General features: G+C 36.0%; 2 protein-coding genes across 3 annotated transcripts in view; both read right to left on the bottom strand.

Moving 5' to 3' along the window:
• pdlim5b (PDZ and LIM domain 5b) overlaps positions 1–3,089 on the bottom strand; it is a 61,764-nt gene extending 58,675 nt beyond the window's left edge. Inside the window, exon 1 of the mRNA XM_065264420.2 lies at positions 2,968–3,089. The gene's annotated coding sequence lies outside the window, so the exon portion shown is untranslated. The remainder of the gene's footprint in view (positions 1–2,967) is intronic.
• A 1,781-nt stretch (positions 3,090–4,870) lies between these two features.
• opn4xa (opsin 4xa) lies at positions 4,871–14,533 on the bottom strand. 2 transcript variants are annotated; one of them, XM_065264436.2, is made up of 10 exons: positions 14,412–14,484; positions 12,332–12,479; positions 10,422–10,555; positions 10,129–10,332; positions 9,882–10,053; positions 9,647–9,808; positions 8,993–9,100; positions 7,501–7,663; positions 6,429–6,584; positions 4,871–6,251 (listed from the first exon to the last, which is right to left on the bottom strand). In XM_065264436.2, exons 1-10 carry the CDS (start codon positions 14,452–14,454, stop codon positions 6,114–6,116), a joined length of 1,428 nt encoding a protein of 475 aa, XP_065120508.1. In that variant the 5' UTR covers positions 14,455–14,484; the 3' UTR covers positions 4,871–6,113. The 2 variants fall into 2 exon arrangements, with proteins under 2 accessions (XP_065120508.1, XP_065120514.1); XM_065264442.2 differs by lacking the exon at positions 4,871–6,251 and having other exon boundaries at positions 6,447–6,584; positions 7,509–7,663; positions 14,412–14,533.
• Between the last annotated feature and the right edge of the window lie 7,217 nt (positions 14,534–21,750).

Here is a 21,750-nt window from a genome sequence, read left to right as displayed (position 1 = left end):
TTAAGCCACAGGACCTTTGTGTATTTCCACAAAACTTACAGCAATTCTGATAGAGCAAAATCTAAATAAAAGTACTCTTTTCATTCAGAATACTCATGTTATACTTAACCGATACTCAACTGATAAAGTTCAAATGTTGACTAATTAAACTTCCAATGCATCCAAAACATCTAAAACATCTTGTTCTTCTGGCAAAATACACCACAAATATTGACAGCACCCGTCAACACCTAGAAATTAACAATCCACTATCTGAAAAAAGTATGCATTTTAATGTCCAATTTAATTTTGCAACAGATCAACATACTGTAAAATCTATAGTTTTTGTCGTAAAAACCTAGCAGCTGTGGTTGCCAGAGAACTGCTGCAAAAAATACCAAAAGTTTGGAAGCACTTACTCATTTTTTAATATATTTTTTGCACATTACAGAATAATAGCAAACTCATCAAAACTGACTAAAAGCATCCAAAATACATCACTTTGCAAACTCTTATGGCATTTTATTGAGCAGCTTCTTGAGGTTTCAACCTGACATAAATTTGAAAGAATATTGAAGGAATTCACATCAATTATAAATTTGTATTGGCTGCATTTTTTTTCATATCCATGCCAAAAATATTTTTTTTTTATAAAATTTAAGTTTTCTAATAAATTAATTTTTTACATTTGGCACAAATTTATTTTTTGCCAAAACATTTATGCACATTCAGAATTTTTTTCCTTGAAATTGGGGCTGCATAGCGATTAATCGCAACTAATTGTTTGCAGAATAATAGTTTTTGTTTACATCATATATGTATTTATATATACACATTAATATTATATACAGTACATATATGATGTAAACAAAACTTTTATTCTGCAATTGATTCGTTGCGATTTATCACTATGCAGCCCTAATTTCAAGTACAAACAAGTAACAATATTCCTAAAATAAGGTCGATGTAACAGATTAAAACAACAAGCAGTCAGTATCTGCGGCTCAGAGATCTTCAGCTCTTTTTCATATCTTCTGTGTGCTATCAAAGCAAGGCCAAAACTGTGTGCTCTGAAACGGACGACTTACATGTCCATCACCGTGAAAATAAAAGAATAACAACCGTGTGAAAACTGACACACCTTTCCGCTGATCTGTCAATTACCTACTGGTTTTCCCATGATGTGAATAGCACCAGGCTGTTTGGTGATGGGAAGGACATAATGCCGAGGACACACCCTGGAAAGCTAGCAGTCAGCTGCCCAATAATTACAAAGTAAAAAAGCATTGCATTTTATAAAAACCAGAAAGCGGTGCGATTAATTACTGTAAGATTTCAAGCCAAGCATCTTATTTGCCAGAATCTGCACTGCAGTAAATGAGGGAGCAGATTATGGAAAGTTTCATTTCTGGAATAATTGAATAATTTTTACTGTATGTTCAATCCAAACTCTATACATACGAGCGCAGTTACATCACAGCATGGTGCAGACAGATTGCCTTTATGAATTCATTATAAAGAAAAATATGCTTTGACAAAGCTGAACTTGTAGTAGAGAAGCAAAGTTTGACAGTTTAATGGTTAGCTATGGGCTTTTGACCTCTGAGCACAGAAACTACAGAAATGACCCATAAATAACCAAGTTAAAGTCTCTCTCTCTCTCTCTATAAAACACAGGTGTGCTGTGTGTGACGCTCACTGACTTGTTTATGCTTTGTTTCATTCATTCCTTGCTGAAAAGCTTCTCTTGTTTAAAGGTTCGACAGGAATTCACCCACACCTGAACGCTTTTACTAGACACATTTACTAGACTACCATCAACACTAAAGCATTTTATGGTGCTGTTGTACTGTATATCCTCACCGGCCTGGTCCAGGTTTTATATATAAAAATGAATAGTGCCTACTTAAAGGTGCAGTGTGGAATTTTTAAAAGGATCTCAAGTCGCCATTTTGTACCGCCAGCCATATTTCAACAGTAGCCCTAAACGACAAACTCCTCTACAAAGCGTGTTTTGTCACCACTTAATTTTGTCTTAAACAACATGTTTGTCCTGTGGTGGCTACCGTAGCTTCTCTATGCGCTTTATTGAACAGGGGACTGAGACGCTGGTTGCAATTCACAATCTCACTGCTAGATGACTTTCTTAAAATTATACATGCATGTGTGTGTATTTATATACTTATTCTACACAGTCAACAAACACGTAAACAAAAACTTTTTTCTGCCAATGATTAGTTGTTACGCAGATGTCTATCACACAGTTATAATAAAGCCATGACATTTACTTTTCAAAACACCCTGAAGGCAGTTTTATGTCAAGTCACCTGTAGTTATATACAGTAGTGCTTTAGACAATACATCATCAGCAGCATTACAGTAAAGTTTACACACATAAACACAATACACAACACTTCAAATTCAATGTCTTTCGCAACATTTGAAACAACCAACATTGCTTTCAATCTATTTCCTTTTAGGAAGTCTCTGTAAGTGAATAACATTACTCATCATTGTGCCGCTATTCTGCAAAGAAAACACACCTGTGAAACCTCTTTCTGTTTGTGTTAGATGATTATCATGAAACTTAAAACGAACTTCATAAAAAACAACCACATATTTAACATTTTCCGTCCACGCGTCTGTCAGTAAGCACTAAATCTATGACAGCACGTGCATTTGACACCTGATCGATGTTAAATCTGCTCATAAAGTTTAAATAGACATAAACACTTCTTCCCACATAACTCTTATCTAAAGCTTGTGTCGACACACCCTCTTAAACTTCTTCATGAGAACAAACACTTCCTCAATACTGACTAAACCGCAGTTTACTTTCAATAATACAGTAAAACGTTTAAACTAACAGTAAAGATGTTATAACTCAACCACGGCCACTGAAACATCACTACACAAATACACATAGTTCATATTTATTGTCTATTATTAATATTTAACGGTAAAATCACGCGTGTTTGTGTCACTTACCTCAGATCTGATCCGATGTGATGTGAACGCGCAGCAGTCTGTTACTGAATAACTGTGGTAAGTTAGTAACTGTGTGTCTGTGTGAGGAGAGAGAGAGAGAGAGAGAGAGAGAGAGAGAGAGAGAGAGAGAGAGAGAGAGAGAGAGAGAGAGAGACGCCGTTTCTCAATCTGAAGGCTGCATCCTCCAGAGGTCGCATATGTAGGCTACATACGTCACCCGTTGACTATTATACGTAAAGTTGACTATTATACTTGGTTAATCGTAAATTGTTGAAATATGCTTATGACTTTCGAATGTAATGCTTAGTTAACTTAAATAAACCAGGCTTGATGACATATGCAGTCTGCATTTACGACCCCCGGAGGATGCAGCCTTCGGATTGAGAAACGGCCAGAAGATCAGACGTTCCCGCCACTTCCGCCCATAACCGGGAAAATCCCTGAGCTGTTTTTACGTCACAAACATACCCACATAAAAACAAATATAAAGGTCTAAACGCAAACATGTTTATCTCACCCTTATAAATTGTACTGGTGTAAAAGTTTGACAGCTCATCTATTCGATAGTTCTCTGTTAAGCACCATTAACTTTCATTCCCACAGTGGTGCAGTAATATATAATGAGAAGTTTAGTGGTTAACGTTATGTAAATTTTGGTTAAGCAAAAGGAAGCATGGTAATTTGTTTAATTTGTTTACAGTACTGTGCAAAACTACAGGTGGATGTGGATCGATATACTGTAAAACACCCTGACCACAGACATTATCTCAAATCTACCATAATTTAAACAATTCAATAAACAATTATGTTAGTGGCACAATTATGACTAAGCTGATTTGTGGACGAAAACTTTTGAGTTTAATCAGTTGAGAGTTTAGTGTTGTTCTGGTTAAACAGATCTTTATTCACGGATAACATTAAATCTGATTGTGGTTAAATTCATGTATATAAACTTACTCACTTACTCTGTAAGCAGAGTAATGCCAGATCTTTGTGCAGAAAAGAATTTATTTCCTGTATCGTTTAAAGGACGATGTTTTTTTTTTAAATATGCCTACAATATTAAAATGTCTGATGTATTAGGTCTTTTGTGATGTATTTATTATGCACTGATCCTAAGACTTTGTCAACTTACTGATATTAACTCTTTACCTATGATCACACGTCAGATGTATGCAGGGTGCGAGTGGTTGACGTCACTGTAAGTGACCCAATGAAGGGTGACGTCATCTTTCCTCTCGCTCTCTCTCTCTCTGCTTTGCCAATGAATGCCGTCAAGTTCCTTCTGTTTGAGGTCACATGGTAAGTCCATTTACAACATAATATCAGCATTTTAATGACTGTTGTGTGTTGTTTCTGTCTTTGATGATTTGATTTGAGCAGCAGATTATGAAGAGGCCGGAAGGCAAGTACTTCCATCTAGTGGCTAAAATGTAGTAACACATGGCGTGTAATAAATGGTCCAGATATATTTACAGTAGTCTGTTGATACTGTCTTTGTTTGTAGTGATTTTTAAGGAGAATAACGCATTGGTTAGAGTCAAAGCCACATGATAAGAAACTTCAAACAATCCAGCAGGGCTGCTGACTGAAGGTGCAGTTATGTAATATGCATAAACCCAACTTTCACCATATTTGGATTTGTATGTTTGCTCAGGATTAGGATTAGATGGGTCAAGTTATGGGTCAGTGACCAGAAGAAGCTCTGAAGCGCAGTCTGTGTAAAGTGAACATGAATGAATCATTGGACCTTCACAGACAGATTGAGTGTGATGTTGACCTGTGATGGAGATGTAAAGCAGTCTGGTTGACTGATCTATGGGTTGTATAAAGAGCAGGTGATAATACAACAAACATGACAACAAAAGACTAAGAGATTTTAATGAATCTCATAAACACAGGAATATGAAATCAGAAACATTACACTAAAAGGACAACATTATGTTTTTCAGACATACACTATGATATTCTCTGATGTAGTATGGTAGGCCTAATACTTTCTACACAAATATGGCAAATATCTTTAACAATAAGGTTTATATGTTAGCACATCATGTGACTGTTTTATGTAACGCTTTGACCTTTAGGCTTAACCTGAGGCTTTCAGTACTTGAATGAACAAATGCGCTCATTTCCAGATAAATGAGGAGTAATCCTGGAAATGTGGCCATTAAAATCATACTGGGCTTTTGTGCTTGATTTTCTTCACTTCTTATAATCCACTGCAATATGAAATAAACCATTTTAAAACTTAAAAAATAATAAATTATACAACATAGTGATGTTGGTATAGTAGCCTTATTTTCTAAGGTTTAATTACACAGATTTTATGATAAATTAGTGTATTTTATAAAATGTCATAAAACGGGCCCATCCCAGTTTAAAAAACACTGACATGGCCTGTCATGTGTCAAATTTGGCAAAGGAGTATCTTTTAGGAATATAAAGCTTGATGTGAGGTTTAGATCATGATTACACAAGTTTACACATAGACAGAGACTGGAGAAATGCTTTTAGCTATGTCACTACAGTAAAGAAGTGAAGAATAAACAATAATTCACGGGAGACATGGGTGCATAATTTAGAAATGTGACACTTATTGAGCACATCAAATGGTGCAGGAAAGTGTCACGACAAAGTGAAGTTTACAATCTAAAGATATAAAAAATAATTTCATTAAATTAAGAAACCTTTTGTTTGTCTCATTATGATGTGAGTCAATCTCTCTCAGTTAAACAATATTGTACACAATCATCAACTGCTTGTAGTTTTGGTAGAAAGTTGTCTCTAAAGTGTCTTTATCCATATGGTAGAAGTGTAACTGTATTGTGAAAGTATCTTGTACAGTATCTCCTCACATGGCATGAGATTGAAGAAATTTCCCCTACTGAGCCACATTACTAACAGCTGATATCTCATTGTCATCTCCAGTATTCATGTGATGTTAAATCCAGAGGTCTTCTGTGTCTCTTTAAAGAGGATCTTCAGGACAGAAACTTCTGCACAGAATCTAAGAGCTCAGTTGAGGTCCTCAGGCCGAATATAAACTCATCTTCTCTGGTTTTCTCCTCCAGCAGATCCTTCTCAGATGTGAGGCTGACAGGTGTGTCTGTGTCTTCATAAAAAGCCAAACCTTTGCTCGCAAGTCATACAGAGATACTGTCCTCCTGTCCTGTTAGGGAATCTTCCTCTGGATTGTCTTTGGTCATGAGGAGAGGTATGGTGGACATGATGACAGACTCAGATATCGTGTCAGGACCAGAACTTCTCAAAGCCCAGCTAAGCTGTGATGGATGAAATTCAAAATGTTCATAAGGATTAGTTATGATTAGTTATGGCAATTCCTTGTTTATACAGATGGCATTTGATTAATTAAAACTGTTGTACGTGCAAGTAAATAAGATAAACATCTGTTCATATACCACAAGCAGTGTTTGCTGTAGAACTGGAGAAGACCTTACCGTCTCTTTACTGATGTCTTCTCCTGAGCTTCCCTTCATCTCCATCTTTCCCTGATGAGTCTTCAGCGTTTCGTCTAGCAGCTGATTGGCTGATTGTGAATTTTTGAGAAACTGACCCTCCTGGTCCATAGGATCTAACTCAACATCACTCCAGACCTACAACACACAGAGATGTGGTCATAAAAAGTGTTGCCATAACTCACTATTGTAACAACAATGAGACACAGAGCAGTATGGCTGATTTTACAAATTGCCTGAGCAAATATTACTGTATAATATCAGAAACAAGAAAGAAAATGTAAATAAGACCATAAGTGCAAACTTGTAGACAGATACAACACATAATCTGCCAAAAAGATTTTCATGTTGGCAAAGTGGCAAGAGGAGCTACTTTAAATGCTGCAGTATGTAATAGTAAATATAGCATTACTGGTGTTACATTAAAGGGGTCATAAAAAGTAAAATACGTTTCCGGAGTCCCCAGAGTACGTATGTGAAGTTTTAGCTCAAAATACTCCACAGATAATTTATTATAAGATGTTCAAATTGACACTTTGTAGGTGTGAACAATAATGTGTCATTTTTGGGGTGTGTCCTTTAAAATGCAAATGAGCTGCTAATGCAAACACTGATCACCATAATGATGGATTGTTGAAATTGAAACTCAATTGTGCTGTCAATTATTTTTTCTCTCTCTTTGCACTAAATGGCAGTGCCGTGGTTGGATGATGCAGATTAAGGGGCAGTATTATTGTATTATTTATTATCTAAATTAGCTTTTTTTTCACATGCTTGCAGAGAATGGTTTACTAAAACTAAGTTACTGGGTTGATCTTTATCACATTTTTAGGTTGATAGAAGCACTGGGATTAAATTATAACACTTAAACATGCAAAAAGTCAGATTTTCACGCTATGACCCCATGTACAAAGTTTCACATTTAAAATAGTCACAGAACACAGCAGGGGCCACGCTACACATTTTTATATGTTGGACTGTTTATTGGGCGAATATGCAAAAGATATATATTGTAAGAAACGTCTACAGTATCTTCTCAACGTAAAAGACAAACCGTGTCACCAGTAGAGATGGAGGAGACACACTGAAATCCAGAGGACGGTCTGCTGATCACAGGTTCTCTGAATGAAGACTCGCTGTTCGACACACAGATGAAGTCTTTACGTGATGACTGCGCTAGAAAATGCAAACATGGCACTTTCTCTGCAAGTGTGTCTCTGTAAGTTACAGTCAAATATAAAGTTAAAAATATACACGGCATCATAGATGTTGTGTTCTAGTATAAACAAACACATGTACAGTACAGACTAGGGGTGGGTGATATGAGTTCAAATTTATATCAAGCTATTTTCCACTCTTCCGAGTATCGGTATTACAGTATATTGACATATGAGAAAAACTACTTGGAATCATATTGTAGTAAACTTTAATTAATGGCAAAACTTTTAACTAGAAAAAGTGAGGGATTGGACATAGACATTATTTTGTCTTTTTTTCTTTTCATATTTTTTTTCCTTAAAAAGTATCATGTGGATGGGGGGAGTCATCTTGTTATGAATATAATGCATATTGTCACTCTCGGATTTAAACCTTGTGTCTTTAAATCTCGCCGCAGTACTTTTTCATAATATGGAAAAATATAAAAAATAAAACACATACAAAATATAAGGGACGCTTTTACAAATATGCCTTTGAATTTATTTTGACAACAGCTTCAAATAAAGTGAACATTGTGCTTCTGGATTTTCCCTTTAGTCCATTTTTACATCATATTCATACTGCAAAATTACTAAAAGATGCACATATTTCCAATCATATAAATTATTTTCTAACATAGGCAGCTGCTCAGGGTGGCATTTTGCAGGGGTCACACATGGCGCTCGCAAAAAGAGACTAAATACAACCATGACCAGGTTTTACGTCTCATTTGCACGACCCATCAATTGTTTCATGTGTACTCAGTTAATACGGGACTCTCCACACGCTGACATAAAGGATGGATGACACACTAAAAAATGCCTTTGTTGCTTAATGTTTTTGTCTTGTTTTCAGTACAAATATATAAGAATTATTCAATCAAGATGTATTTTCTTAATGAGCAAAATGACCTAAGAAAATAAATCTAGTTTTTAGACAAAAAATATCAAATTTAAGTGAATTTAAAATAAGACAAAAATCTGCCAATTGGGTACGAAACTTTTTTTCTTAAACACTTGATTCAAGAATAATAAAAAAATCTCATCTTATTGGTAGGTTTATTTGCTTGTTTTAAGCACAAATTCACTAAGATATTTATATTTTTTTATATTATGTTCTTAGGTCATTTTGCTCATCAAGAAAATACATCTTGATTTAAGAACTTTTATAAAATAATAAGTAAAAAAGTAATTTTGCAGTGTAGTGTTACAAGTTGAAAAGAGGACCAAATTGAACAAACTATATGCAAAATAATTTTTATGAATATGTAACGGTATCAATGCAACACATTACCAGCAATCACTGTATATACCAGCAATACTGGTATTTCTCTCACCGCTTAAACAGACCTGTAATTGGAGCGTATGATGGCGTAGATGAATGGGTTGTATATTGCTGATGCTTTGGCGATCACTGCAGGTACTGCCTTTGAGTACGGTGAAAGAACGTGGCTGTACCTTTAATAAAAAAAAACAACTTAAAAAAAAACATATTTGCTGACCTGGATATGCTGTAAATTGGGATGAAATTCTGGTAAGTGGTTAAACCACAGGCCTTTAAACTATGTTAACCAGCGTGTTATTCACGATCTACTAGAGGTCTCTCAACTTTACATAGCATTTCTATAAAAGGTTGTTTCTTTACTCTGGAATTACAAAGTCTCAGATCTTCTTCAAAGGATAAAACACTTTTCTCTTCTGCGTGGTTAAGCTATTTACATTTTGGCTTGATAGACTACAAACAAATCCAACTATTTCTGTAAAGGATTAGATGATTTACAAGCCAGCATAGTTCACAGTGATCTCAAATATAAATATTCAATACTCAAAATAATCATGTAGTGTATGGACCGCAATGGAAATAAGTCTTTGGGGTGTATTGTGTTATCCCTGACGATGTATTTTAATGTATGATTTTATATTTAAGTGGTCAAATAAAATCAATCAATCAATCAATCAATCAATCATCTAGTCATCCTATATAGAAATTAAAGTGATAGTTACCCTGCCCAGGCAATAAGAGTGACACAGGCATACGGAGACCAGGACAACACAAAGACAATGATGACCACAAACGCAATCTTTGCCAGCTTCCATTCTGTCTTGATGGACTGTTCCTGGGTCAGGGTGGTTTTCCTCATTTGACTTCCCATCTTCTCCATATCTCTGAACACACAGAAACATGGCAGAAATATTCTTGCAACGTTTTCCCGATAAAGTTTGATACTGTACGCTCTACCTGCTGGCATTACGAATGGCGAGGAACATGAAGATGTAGCAGTATGAGATGATTCCCAGAGGAATGAAGAAGACAAAACAGCAGAGCATCAGTGTGTAGCTCTTGTTCGCTGGAGTCGATGTCACATAGTCCCACGTGCAAGAAGTCATGAGGCCTTCTGGAATATAAGAACCTGTCCGATAAAAAACAGACAATGAATAGAAACTCTCCACTGGACTAAGATGAGGATTAAAAATGTGAGACTAACTCCATCCCAGAAGAGGTGCCAGACTCCAGGCCAGCGAGTAGATCCAGACCGTTAGGATGATGAGGAGCGTTCGACGTCTGGATGTCCACTGAATGGACTGTAAGGGTTTGGTGATCACGACGTAGCGGTCGATTGAAATCGCCAACAGGTTGATCATGGATGTGATTCCAAACAATGCCCCGCAGAAGGCGTACATCTTACAACCTGCATGGAAACGCAAAAGATGAAAGTAAGATCTGTGAGAGAGGGATATTTTGTCACGAATGGGTGGAGAACTGAAGAAAATCAGTTACCCATTTCACCAAACACCCATTCCTTGTATAAGCAGTTGACAAAGAAGATGGGCGATTGAGTGACGGCCATGAGAAGATCGCTCACCGCGAGGTTCATGATGAAGTAGTTTGGTGGTGTTCGAAGCTTCTTGTTACTAAAATATAAAATCGTTTACAGAAAACTCTCATCTGCTCAGGAGAAGAAAAGCATTGTTTCTCTCATTTGTCAAAAATATTTACATTTTTTCTCACATTATAAATATGAAAAGATGTACTGACCAATGTATGATAAAGCACCTCAGTCACAACGTGCCGGTCGTGAGACTCGAATCGGCAACTCTTGGTTTACAAGCAGGACTCTCTAACCATTAGGCCATGACTGCCCAAACCTGTGCTACTACTCCTGACCACTAAAATCCAACTTTCAGTGTGTATGAAAACGTAAATAAATGTACATGTGGTACAAACACACTCTCCTAATGTAAAAAAACACACACATTCTCATGTTGGACATTATGATGATTGTTCTGATTTGTGTTTCTCATGACCTCTTGTTTATTAGATCTCAGACAGAACAAACATGAACAAGACTTCCCGCTTTCAAAATGTCAAAACAAAACAACTCCTATAATTCAACCGAGACTTCAGTGTACACTGACATCATTGCTCTCAGCTGAAACTAAAAGAAGCTGTCAGTATACAATCATGTGAATAAAGTAAAGATATTCAAATAAATCAGACAGAATCAGTGATCTCACGTCAGTGATACATTATAAGAGATAAACAAATCAAATAAGTAAAACATAAAGACTGTTTGAAATCTCTGTGATGGTCGACACATGACCTTCTTGAAATACTTTTTACAAACAAGAAAAAACTACAAAATATATAAATATATCTCATCTGTGATTTATTATAATTGTTTACCAATGAGATTAAGCAGAAAACAAACCAAGTGCTCTGTTTTTATAGGAAAAAGACATAAATAATCTGACATGAGAGATCTCAATAATGCCTGAAACAGTCAGAGATCTTCAATATAAAGTTTAACATTAACGTAAACTTAATCTTATTTATTATTTATTAAAACTCCTTAGGAGAAACATCCACAACCTAAGGCAGTCTGACAGACATTTTTACTTACACGATAAATATTTTAAACAACTTTTTTCGTTTAGCAAAACCATCATAAAATAATCACTAATAAATAATCATTTAAACTTAAAAATACAAAATTTAATTTAGGTTTATTTTAATATTTTGCATGTAAATTTTAAATCTATCATGCCAAATTATATATCGTTCTAAGAATGTATTTTTCATATTTCAAAACATTTTAGAAGTAATAATAATGCAATGACAGTCATTTATTAATTTGTGACAAGAGTATGCAGCAAACCAATGACACCTAGTGGCCATTGTTGGTAAAACCACTAAATGTGTAACACAAACCCTTATTTTTGTGATAATGTTATGTATAAAATATATACTTTATTGCATTATTTTATTTATTATTATAAATGTAAACTGCTATCTCTACTCCAGCATAAGCTGGGGAGCTGGTTTTAGCTAGTCTCCCAACTTGGTTTTAGCTGGTATTGCTGGTTTAGCAAGCTGGTCTAGCTGTGTTTTGGTCACTTTTTAAGCTGGTCTAGCTGGACTTTGCTGGTCAGGCTGGAAGACCAGCTGGATTTTTTAGTAGGGATAACATTTTTTATTTAATATTTTCACCTCCAGACACCTTTGGAAAAACTTTAAAATGTCTTCTCTAAACAAAACCAAGCTTAGGTTTCTAGGTCAAAGTTATATAAATTTAAAGGTGTAAATCACCCTTTTACCCCCCCCCCCCCCACACACACACACACACTCAAAAAGGGGTACACCAATGAAGTGGTTAAAATATTAGATACTGGTAAGAAATGTTAGCTTACCTGAAGAAGGCATACATGACCAGGATATTCCCAGTGATCCCTAAAGCCCCGATTATTGCTACAAAAAACGCCACTATATAGTGTGCATGATCTGGTACATCCACTTTCCTGAAGAAGCCACGATCCACCTGATCCTCCATTCCTGTGACTGAACAAACATCAGATTTAAACAAGAGTATTCAGTCACAACCACAGAAGTCTACATTTCAATTTAATGAATTATTCAGGAGAAATAAAAATATAATCCTGGATTCAGAGGAACTTAATTTGGTACCAGCGTTTTCTGTTATCTACTGCACAGCTGTTAAAGAAATGCGATGCATGTGATGCGAGAGGCTTGAGGGAAACAAGACCACGCTCTGTTTCAGCATCTGATTCCTCCGAGCTCTGATAAAGCGACTACACATGACATGACAGAAAAAAATATTTTGGTAATGTAAGATTTAGAGCTCCGTGGTGCAATTTCAATGAAGATATTCAATAAAATATCTGGGAACCTGATTATACTGTATTCCCAAAGACAGAGCAACCAGTGAGATTTCTAAAGTTCCTCTGGCTAGTAAAGATTTGGGAATGAATGTTGAATCGTTCACCTCGAGCGTTTAGTTTAGTTTCGCTTCAGTTCACATGCTCTTTCTCATAACGTCTGATATCCAGCAGTGCTTTGCGGATATTGCACATTGGTGGATCTCGGTATAATAAATCAAACCCTTCGGCCCACCGGTGAACTGAACCCTGTGGCTGTGAACATTGATTATTTCCAAGTAAAGTCTGAGGTGTAGTAAACACTGAAGTATCTTATCTGAAACCAGAAGATGTGTAATGTGAATGTAAACATATAAAGAGTGTGATTTGCTCTTTCAAGATGAATTAATTGAAGACAAGCAGCTAAAGTGACAAATGCAATACACTATACTGTTAAAAATTACAGTATTACTGACAGCTGTTTGCCAGTAACTTACTGTAGATTTGAAATAATGTTATTTACTGACAACCATTGTTTAAAGTTGTTCAAGGTTCATTTAAACATTAACAAATCTTTTACAGAATAAAACAGCCTCATGCAAAGCATTCTGGGATACAAAATCTGAAGGAAAAACTATAAAATTGATGTGGATTTCTGTTTCCCAGAATGCTTTGCATGAGGCTGTTATTTTTTAGTTTTATTCAGTAAAGTTAAAGACTTGATGTTCATTTAACTTTAAACAAACTGTTGCCAGTAAATAACATCAAATTAAATCTACAGTAAGTTACCGCTGCATAACTACAGCGACATTTGTTTACAGTAATTGTCAGTACAGTAACATCATCACACTGCTGTATAATGAAGCTGTAACTGTAATAACTGAAATTGGGCCCTGACAACGACTGTAGTTATTAAACAACATACAATAATGAAACAGAAGAGAGATTAAATCATCTTACTGTAAAGCTTCGGCCCATCCATGCTGATCATAAGAGGATTGATTTAGATTTGGTTATTTATTTATGGCTAATGTGATCACATCAAGACCAACAATAGTCACACAAGGTAAAGCCACTGATAAAGTTAAAACCTGCACTGTAAAACAATTCAACATTTTTGTGAAATCAATGGTACTTTAAATAAAAAAATTAAGTTATACAATTTGAACTTGTTTTTATGTCAACTGTTCACAGGTCAAAACTTAAAATAGTAGGTTGAATTGACTTGCAAAACCTAGTTGTTTTAACTTCATACGGCATTATTTGACAGTGTAAACATAATAAACAATAAAAGCTGTCATGACTATTTTATGACTATCATAACTTTTATGAATGAAAGCACTTGTTTATAAGATGTTTTAAAAAGTGTTTTACTGTATGTGCATATGTGTTATAAATTATTAATTACAGTGCTAATAAAAAGCAAGAAATGATTAAATAAAAAAAAACTAAGGCAGCTGTTAATAAAATGACTGAATTATTATTAACATACTGTCATCATTTTTCTTCAGATTTAAGATGAAATCAAATGTTTTATATTTAATGTTATAAATGCAAAGAGACAGTGTTATATCAATCATTTTGTTGTAATTCAACAGAATTTATAGAGTTTTACCTGCTGCGTTGTTTCTCTCTCTCGCTCTCTCTCTCCGTGTCATCTGTGGCGTGTGGATGTGTTTATGGGATGAAATCTCTATGGTTGCTTCTTAAATCATTTGGCTCCAGCCGTGTTTTAATCCAGCAAGGTGGAGCTTCACTTTGTGTTGTACGGTACTTCAATCTAATAAACCCAACAGATAAGATCAACACATCGACACATAGACCCAACCCATAAACTGACACGCTGAATTGATTTTCTTCACTCTGCTGTCACTTTCAATTGCTGCCAATTTGTTCATTTGGATGGATGAGAACCAGAATACAGATGCTATCCTGTACTAAAAAAATATTTGAAATGCTGTAAAAGTGATGCACATGCGCCACTAAACAGATGACACATGTAAAGCTCATGTACTGTAAGCAAATATTTAGTTTGACAAAAGATGTTTTCTCATATGCAACAATAATTACACCAAAACACAACATCACAAAAGATTTTATTCATTCTGTAATCCACATCTTTCATACAAAAATGATTCATATCCAGCGATCACAGCAGCAATCGTAAACGTTAAATCTCGTTTTTGTTATGAATTTGAATTCAAATATTGCCCCTCAAAGAAGCTTTACGACACATTGCTTTACAGCAGTGATATCAAACGCTCATTGGCTCTTGCGTCCTTCGTCACAGATTTGCGACATTGCCGTCTTTCAGTTGATGTACTTTTGACATTTTTGAAAAGTGAGAAGCTGGATTAACATTCTGGTGGATTATGAACTTTAATATTTCACAGTACTTCATAAACTCCATAGAGGACCGCGACTGCAGCACATCGGCATTTAACTACTTTGTGTACTGCTTTTGAAAATTCACAATAAATAAATTATTGGGATTACACTTGATTGTCATTATGTATTTCATTTTTTGTAGGATTTGTATTTTCAGTGAGACCAAGCTGTTCTGCCACAATTGAGATACCAGAAGGACTTGTAGGACTAAAAAGTCACTTAGCACACAGAACTGAATGTATCCCATCACTCCCTGAACTAACAGAAAGCAACAGGACAGTGGCCAGAGAGCACAGAGGAGCTTTAGGCTTTAAAAATGAGCAGTCATGTGTAAAGTGACTCCTTAGAGAGCAATCCTCACACAGATAAAAGCTTTACAGATGCTGATCGACTGACCTGCAAGCATTACAGTATGTTCCTCATCATTTTTGAGTCTGTGTACCACAAACACAGCATCAGTTACTGAGAAAAAAATACAGACCTGTCATTATTTACAAACAGCAGTTGGACATTTATCTTTGAAACCTAATAAAATAAATACATTTGGTTTAAACATCTATGGAAAAATGTGTGCAAGATGATGTTTTAAGTGTTTTTAGCTCATTCCTGCTGTATGTGGCTATATGATGGCTATAGATCTACATCTGTACTTCCATGTAAATCTATGGGATATAAAAATAATTTAGGATTAGGGTTAGGCAAAGGCTTATGACATGTAAATATTTGTAGATAATCTAACAACTTTTATACATTTTACTTCTGTTCTGTCTTTCTGTCCATCAATTTTTTTACGCTTTTAGTTTAGTTTCATAGAATGTCTCCTCTCAGAAAATTCCTCTGAGATTGAAGTGTGGATCTGCAGTCCTGCTCCAAAAATACATTTCACATTAACATTCCTGCCCTTTCACAGATGAGATGAGAGATGAGAAGATGAGACATGAGATGAGAGGATAGGATAGGATAGGAGAGGAGAGGAGAGGAGAGGAGAGGAGAGGAGAGGAGAGGAGAGGAGAGGAGAGGAGAGGAGAGGAGAGGAGAGGAGAGGAGAGGAGAGGAGAGGAGAGGAGAGGAGAGGAGAGGAGAGGAGATGAGACATGAGATGAGACATGAGACAAGATGAGACATGAGATGAGACATGAGACAAGACGAGACATGAGACGAGACAAAATACGAAACAAGAGACAAGACAAGAGAAAAGAAAAGACAAGAGACAAGACAAGAGACAAGATGAGACAAGACGAGACAAAGACAAGACAAGACAAGACATGAGACATGAGAAGAGACATGAGACGAGACTAGTTGAGACGAGATATGAGATGAGACATGAAATGAGACACAAGATAAAAGATGAGATGAAAGATAAGAGATAGGAGAAGATGAGATGACAGATGAGACATGAGATGAGCTGAGATGAGCCATGAGATGAGATAAGAGACAAGACAATACAAGACATGAGATGAGACAAGACAAGACAAGACATGAGATGAGACGAGACATGAGATGAGACGAGACATGACACAAGACAAAAGATGAGACAAGAGACAAGACAAGAGCAAAGATGAGATGAGACGAGACATGAGATAAGATGAGACGAGACAAGACAAGACAACACAACACAACACAAGACAAACAAGACAAGACATGTGAGATGAAACATGAGATGAGAGATAAGATAAGATGAGACATGAGATGAGACATGAGATGAAATGAAATGAGACATGAGATGAGGAGAGTTGAGATGAGACATGAGATAAGATGAGATGAGATCAGACATGAAAAGAGATGAGATGATAGATGAAACATGAGATGAGATATAAAATGAGATAAGATGAGATGAGTTGAACTTCTGCACTCGCATCTGCTCTCTCTTTCTCTTTGTTCAGTGTTTATGTGTTTGAATGTTTAGGAGACATTTCAGATTCAAATGCTGAACAGTTATTTGGAGATGCTAGCAGATTTTCCTGACTCACTCAAAATCTTATTGAACGTTTGTTTTCCTCAAAAAACAGGCACATAGAGATGCTGTCACATAGGGTAATGAAAAGAACATCTTACACATTCAGAACATTGTATCTGGATTGAGTAAACTGAAAACATTAGTAAGCATTTCAGTTGATGAACACACCATTCACAAAATCAGTCTATATTAATGCACATATCCTGCAAAACAATTTAGCAAAACCTCATAATGAAATATAATAGTTGTGGTATTCATTTCTCACCAGCAGTGTGTGGTTCTTTCAGATGAGTTTCAGCAGTTTCTGTTCTGAAGACCTTCCATTAAATTTGAAACAATGTTGAGGAGATCAGGATTATGATTTTCAACATTCTTTACGCTGTAGGAGGGATGAGAGTCAAGAATAGAGAAGAAAATCATATAGCAACTCCCTAGCAACCTCTCATCAATCACCCTATCAACACTAGAAATGATCTGGCACCTACAGGCATTTATTCATGGATGTAGCAATTTCTAAACAACAATCTGAAATACACTGTAGTGTTCATTTAACAAACAATTATGACAGTAATTTGTAGTTATGTAGAGTAATATTTTACTCATGGCTGGTAATCAGTCACATGGCTTTATAATCACTAGACATACTCAAGCTTTTCTGAAGTTCACTGATGGATATAATGTGCGTCTGAGAGTCATGCTGAGAAACAATGTGCTGCTGATTTATATTGATTCATCTGTGACTCTGATCAGAACCCTGACAGAAGACGTCTGTTGAATCTGAAAATATGAAGAATTAAGAAAGATGCAGGTGCACAACGCCTCTGAATATATAAACTCTAGAGGAGTAAATATCATAAGTAGACATATAGAGTAGATTGTACAGGTTGATCAGTGTAGATCAATTTTTATTACAACAGTCAAGATCAAATCTCCTCCTTCAGTTAATTTTCTTAAATTATTCTCTACCATATTATACAAACTACACTGCGTTGATGAAGCACACTTGTAAGAGAAGTAGCCAGTGAGATGAGCATTACTTGTCCTTCCCCGAGGGTTGATCACTCCAACCTTTCAATTCTGTTGGCATCGCTGCTTCCTTAACAGATACAGTCGACAGAAATGTGTCCAGAACTGTGAATGATGTCAGTCAAGAGATCCTTGATAAAGGCGTCTGTCACTCCCTACTCACTTCTGATGAGAGACACACAGAGGATGAGAGAGACACAGATTAGATTCAGAACAATTATCAAAACATACAGCGGGGAAAACAAGTATTTGACACAACAGCATTTTATAAGTTAGGGGATTTCTAAGTGGGCTACACAAAATTTCCACCAGGTGTAGCCATCATGCCAAATACAAAGAAATCAGAACATTTAAGTATACAAGTTGAGTCATAATAAATAAATTGAAATGACACAGGGAATAAGTACTGAACACATGAAGAGAACAAGGTGCAAAATGGCATAGAAAGCCAGGAGATCACCTGAAATCTGTCAGTATTGAGAGAGAAACCCTGCCCACTATCAGTACTATTTGATATCAGCTGCTTTAGTCCTAATTGATGGCCTATAAAGGCTTCTCATTACCCAGGAGGCACACAGGAAAGACTTCATGATGGGTAAAAGCAAAGAACTCTCCCCAGATCTTTGTAATCTTATCGTTGATTGGGGGAATGGTTATAGGAGCATTTCCAGAATGCTGAATGTTCCTGTGAGCACTGTGGGGGCCATTATCCGGAAATGGAAAGAGCATAACTTCACCATAAACCGGCCACGATCAGGTGCTCCACGTAAAACCCCTGTTTGAGAAGTCCAAAGAATAATCAGTAGAGTTCTTAAGAACCAAGAACCACTCGGGCAGAACTTCAGGAAGACCTTGCATCAGCAGGTACTGTTGTTTTAAAGTAAACAATGCACTGAACCGCCATTGCATCCATGCACGCTTACCGCGCAATACTCCATTGCTGAACAAAAAGCATGTTGAGGCTCGGTTAAAGTTTGCGAAAGAGCATTTGGAGAAGCCTGTGGATTATTGGGAGACTATAGTATGGTCAGATGAAAGCAAAATTGAACTTTTTGGCAGTCATTCTACACACTATGTTTGGAGAAGAAATGGCACTGCCCACCACACCATACCAACAGTTCAGTTTGGGGGTGGAAGCATCATGGTTTGTGGCTGCTGTTCAGCAAGGGGTACTGGCAGACTTCATATTATTAAAGGCAGAATGAATGGAAAAATTTACCTAACATTCTGGATAAAAATCTGCTGCCATCTACCAGAAAGTTGAAAATGAAAAGAGGGTGGACAAACACAAGGCCAAGGAAACTAGGAAGTGGTTTCTCAAAGAAAGAAAATCAATTTGCTTGAATGACCCAGTGAGAGAACTGAAGATCAAAGTTCATAAAAGAGGCCACAGGAACCTTCAAGATTTAAAGACCATTTGTGTGGAAGAATGGGCCAGAATCACTCCTGAGCAATGCAGACGACTATTCTCTCCATACAAGAGGCGTTTAGTAGCTGTAATCACCAACAAAGGCTTTTCTACAAAGTATTAAATAAAGTGTGTTCAATACTTATTCCCTGTGTCATTTCACTTTACTTACTATGACTCAACTTGTATACCTAAATGTTCAGATTTCTTTGTATGAATTCAATATTTGGCTTGATGGCTACATCTGGTGGAAATTTTGTGTCAATAGTCCACTTAGAAATCCCCTTACTGATAAAAAATGCTGATGTGTCAAACACTTATTTTAGTGAATGTATCGGAATTACAAATTACCGTAAAAACTTGTTGGGAAAGCATGATTGGTAGGGTAATGTTTTCTCTTAATTGACAAGATAACTTGTCAATGGCGGGGAAAGAGTTAAATAACCTAGAAATAACTTACCTAAAACATTCCCCTAAAGTTAGTTTTTGATTTCCAGAATGTTATTTTTGAAGTTTTTGGTTAGCCTGGACAGTTTTCTTTATAAAAAAAAGTTATTTTAGGTTAGTTAAACGTCCTAACTTTAGGGCAGGAGTGGGGAACCCTGGGTCTTGGAGGGCAACTGTCCTGCAGAGTTTAGTTCCAACCCTATTCAAACACCCCTGAATTTCATTTTCAAGTAATCCTGAAGACTTTAATAAGATTTTTCAGGTGTGTTTGAATAGGGTTGGAACTAAACTCTGCAGGACAGTGGCCCTCCAGGACCAGGGTTCCCCACCCCTGCTTTAGGGGAATGTTTTAGGAACCAAAAATTGTTAGCTGAGGTTCTACCAGAAACCCATGAAGAAGGATTTAAACACCAAATGATTTTTAGGGTCACAGACGGTCCGGTGTATCCCTGTGGCTATTCACTACATCACACTATCACAAACACTTCTTAACTGTTTCTAATTAATCTCAAAAACTGATTTGGGTGCATCAACACCCTGTGTGATGTTTTTAAGGTTTAATTTGGTGCTGTTGACAGCCTCAGGTAAATTCAGCAGCGGGGTGACACATGGATGTGACAGGCGCTGACCCTCGATGTTATTTGCCCACAGATGTCCACTGAACCCATGGCACTGCAAGACTGTCAACATCTGTCTGACGTTTATAAACTGATGAGAGAACAGCAGACCTTTACCTTAACTTACTGTAACAGTAGATTTCTCATGAAAACAGCAAACATAAATGTTAGAGAAGTGTGTTTCATTCAAAAGAAAATGAAAATGAATGATAATATAATCAATTACTCCACAACCAATCTGAGTCTGACTTGTTTTTGTATTTGAACACAACTGATAAAGATGCTGCAGCTGAAGCACTGAATCATATCATCACATGATTATAATATTATGATGTTTTGATTCACTATAGCAACAAGCCATCAGGGGCGGAGCTTCTGAATCACATCAATATACAACACAAATAAGTCTTCAAACCCAGTTAAAGAGATTCATTATGTTGAGAACAGTCATTTGTTTGTATTAAACATGTGATTACCTGCTATATACTGTCTGTGTATTCCTCCACCTGACCTGAATGAAAGCACCCTGAGGGATGAGAACAAAAAAACAGCTGCTCAGAGTGAACAGTATGTATGTGTTGATATCTCTACTGTTCCTCTGAAGACATCCAGATGTAAAGTTCATCTTCTGGATGAGCGAGTCTGTCAGATGAACACTAAAATCAGCTGCATCTCTCTCAGACAAGATTACAACTCATGGAGATCATTTCATTTCTATTCCAAAGAAACTTCAATTAAAGAACAATGCTGAAACCCTCCACTTAATGCACAAATGTTACTTCTAAATACATTTATTTGTAAAAAGCATCTGCTAAATGACTAAATTGAAAAGTTTATTATTTATGTGACATATAGTATGTGACATTTTAATATAGAATATAAGACACTACATAGATTAATTGCATACAATATAAAAGTTTGTGTTTGCATACAGTAATATAATTGTGTGTAATTATTATGTATATATAAATACACAGTATATGTATACATTTAAGAAAAAAATATTGTTGTGTATATTTTTTATTTCTTTATATATAATATAAAATGTATAAAAAATATATAAATATATACATGTAAATGTTTCTTAAATACATGCATGCAAAATAATTAC

Source organism: Paramisgurnus dabryanus, chromosome 10, assembly GCF_030506205.2.
Source record: "Paramisgurnus dabryanus chromosome 10, PD_genome_1.1, whole genome shotgun sequence".
In the NCBI taxonomy this organism is placed as follows: Eukaryota; Metazoa; Chordata; class Actinopteri; order Cypriniformes; family Cobitidae; genus Paramisgurnus; species Paramisgurnus dabryanus.
The sequence above is the reverse complement of the archived record's forward strand: the minus strand, read 5'-3'. Positions and strand labels throughout refer to the sequence as shown.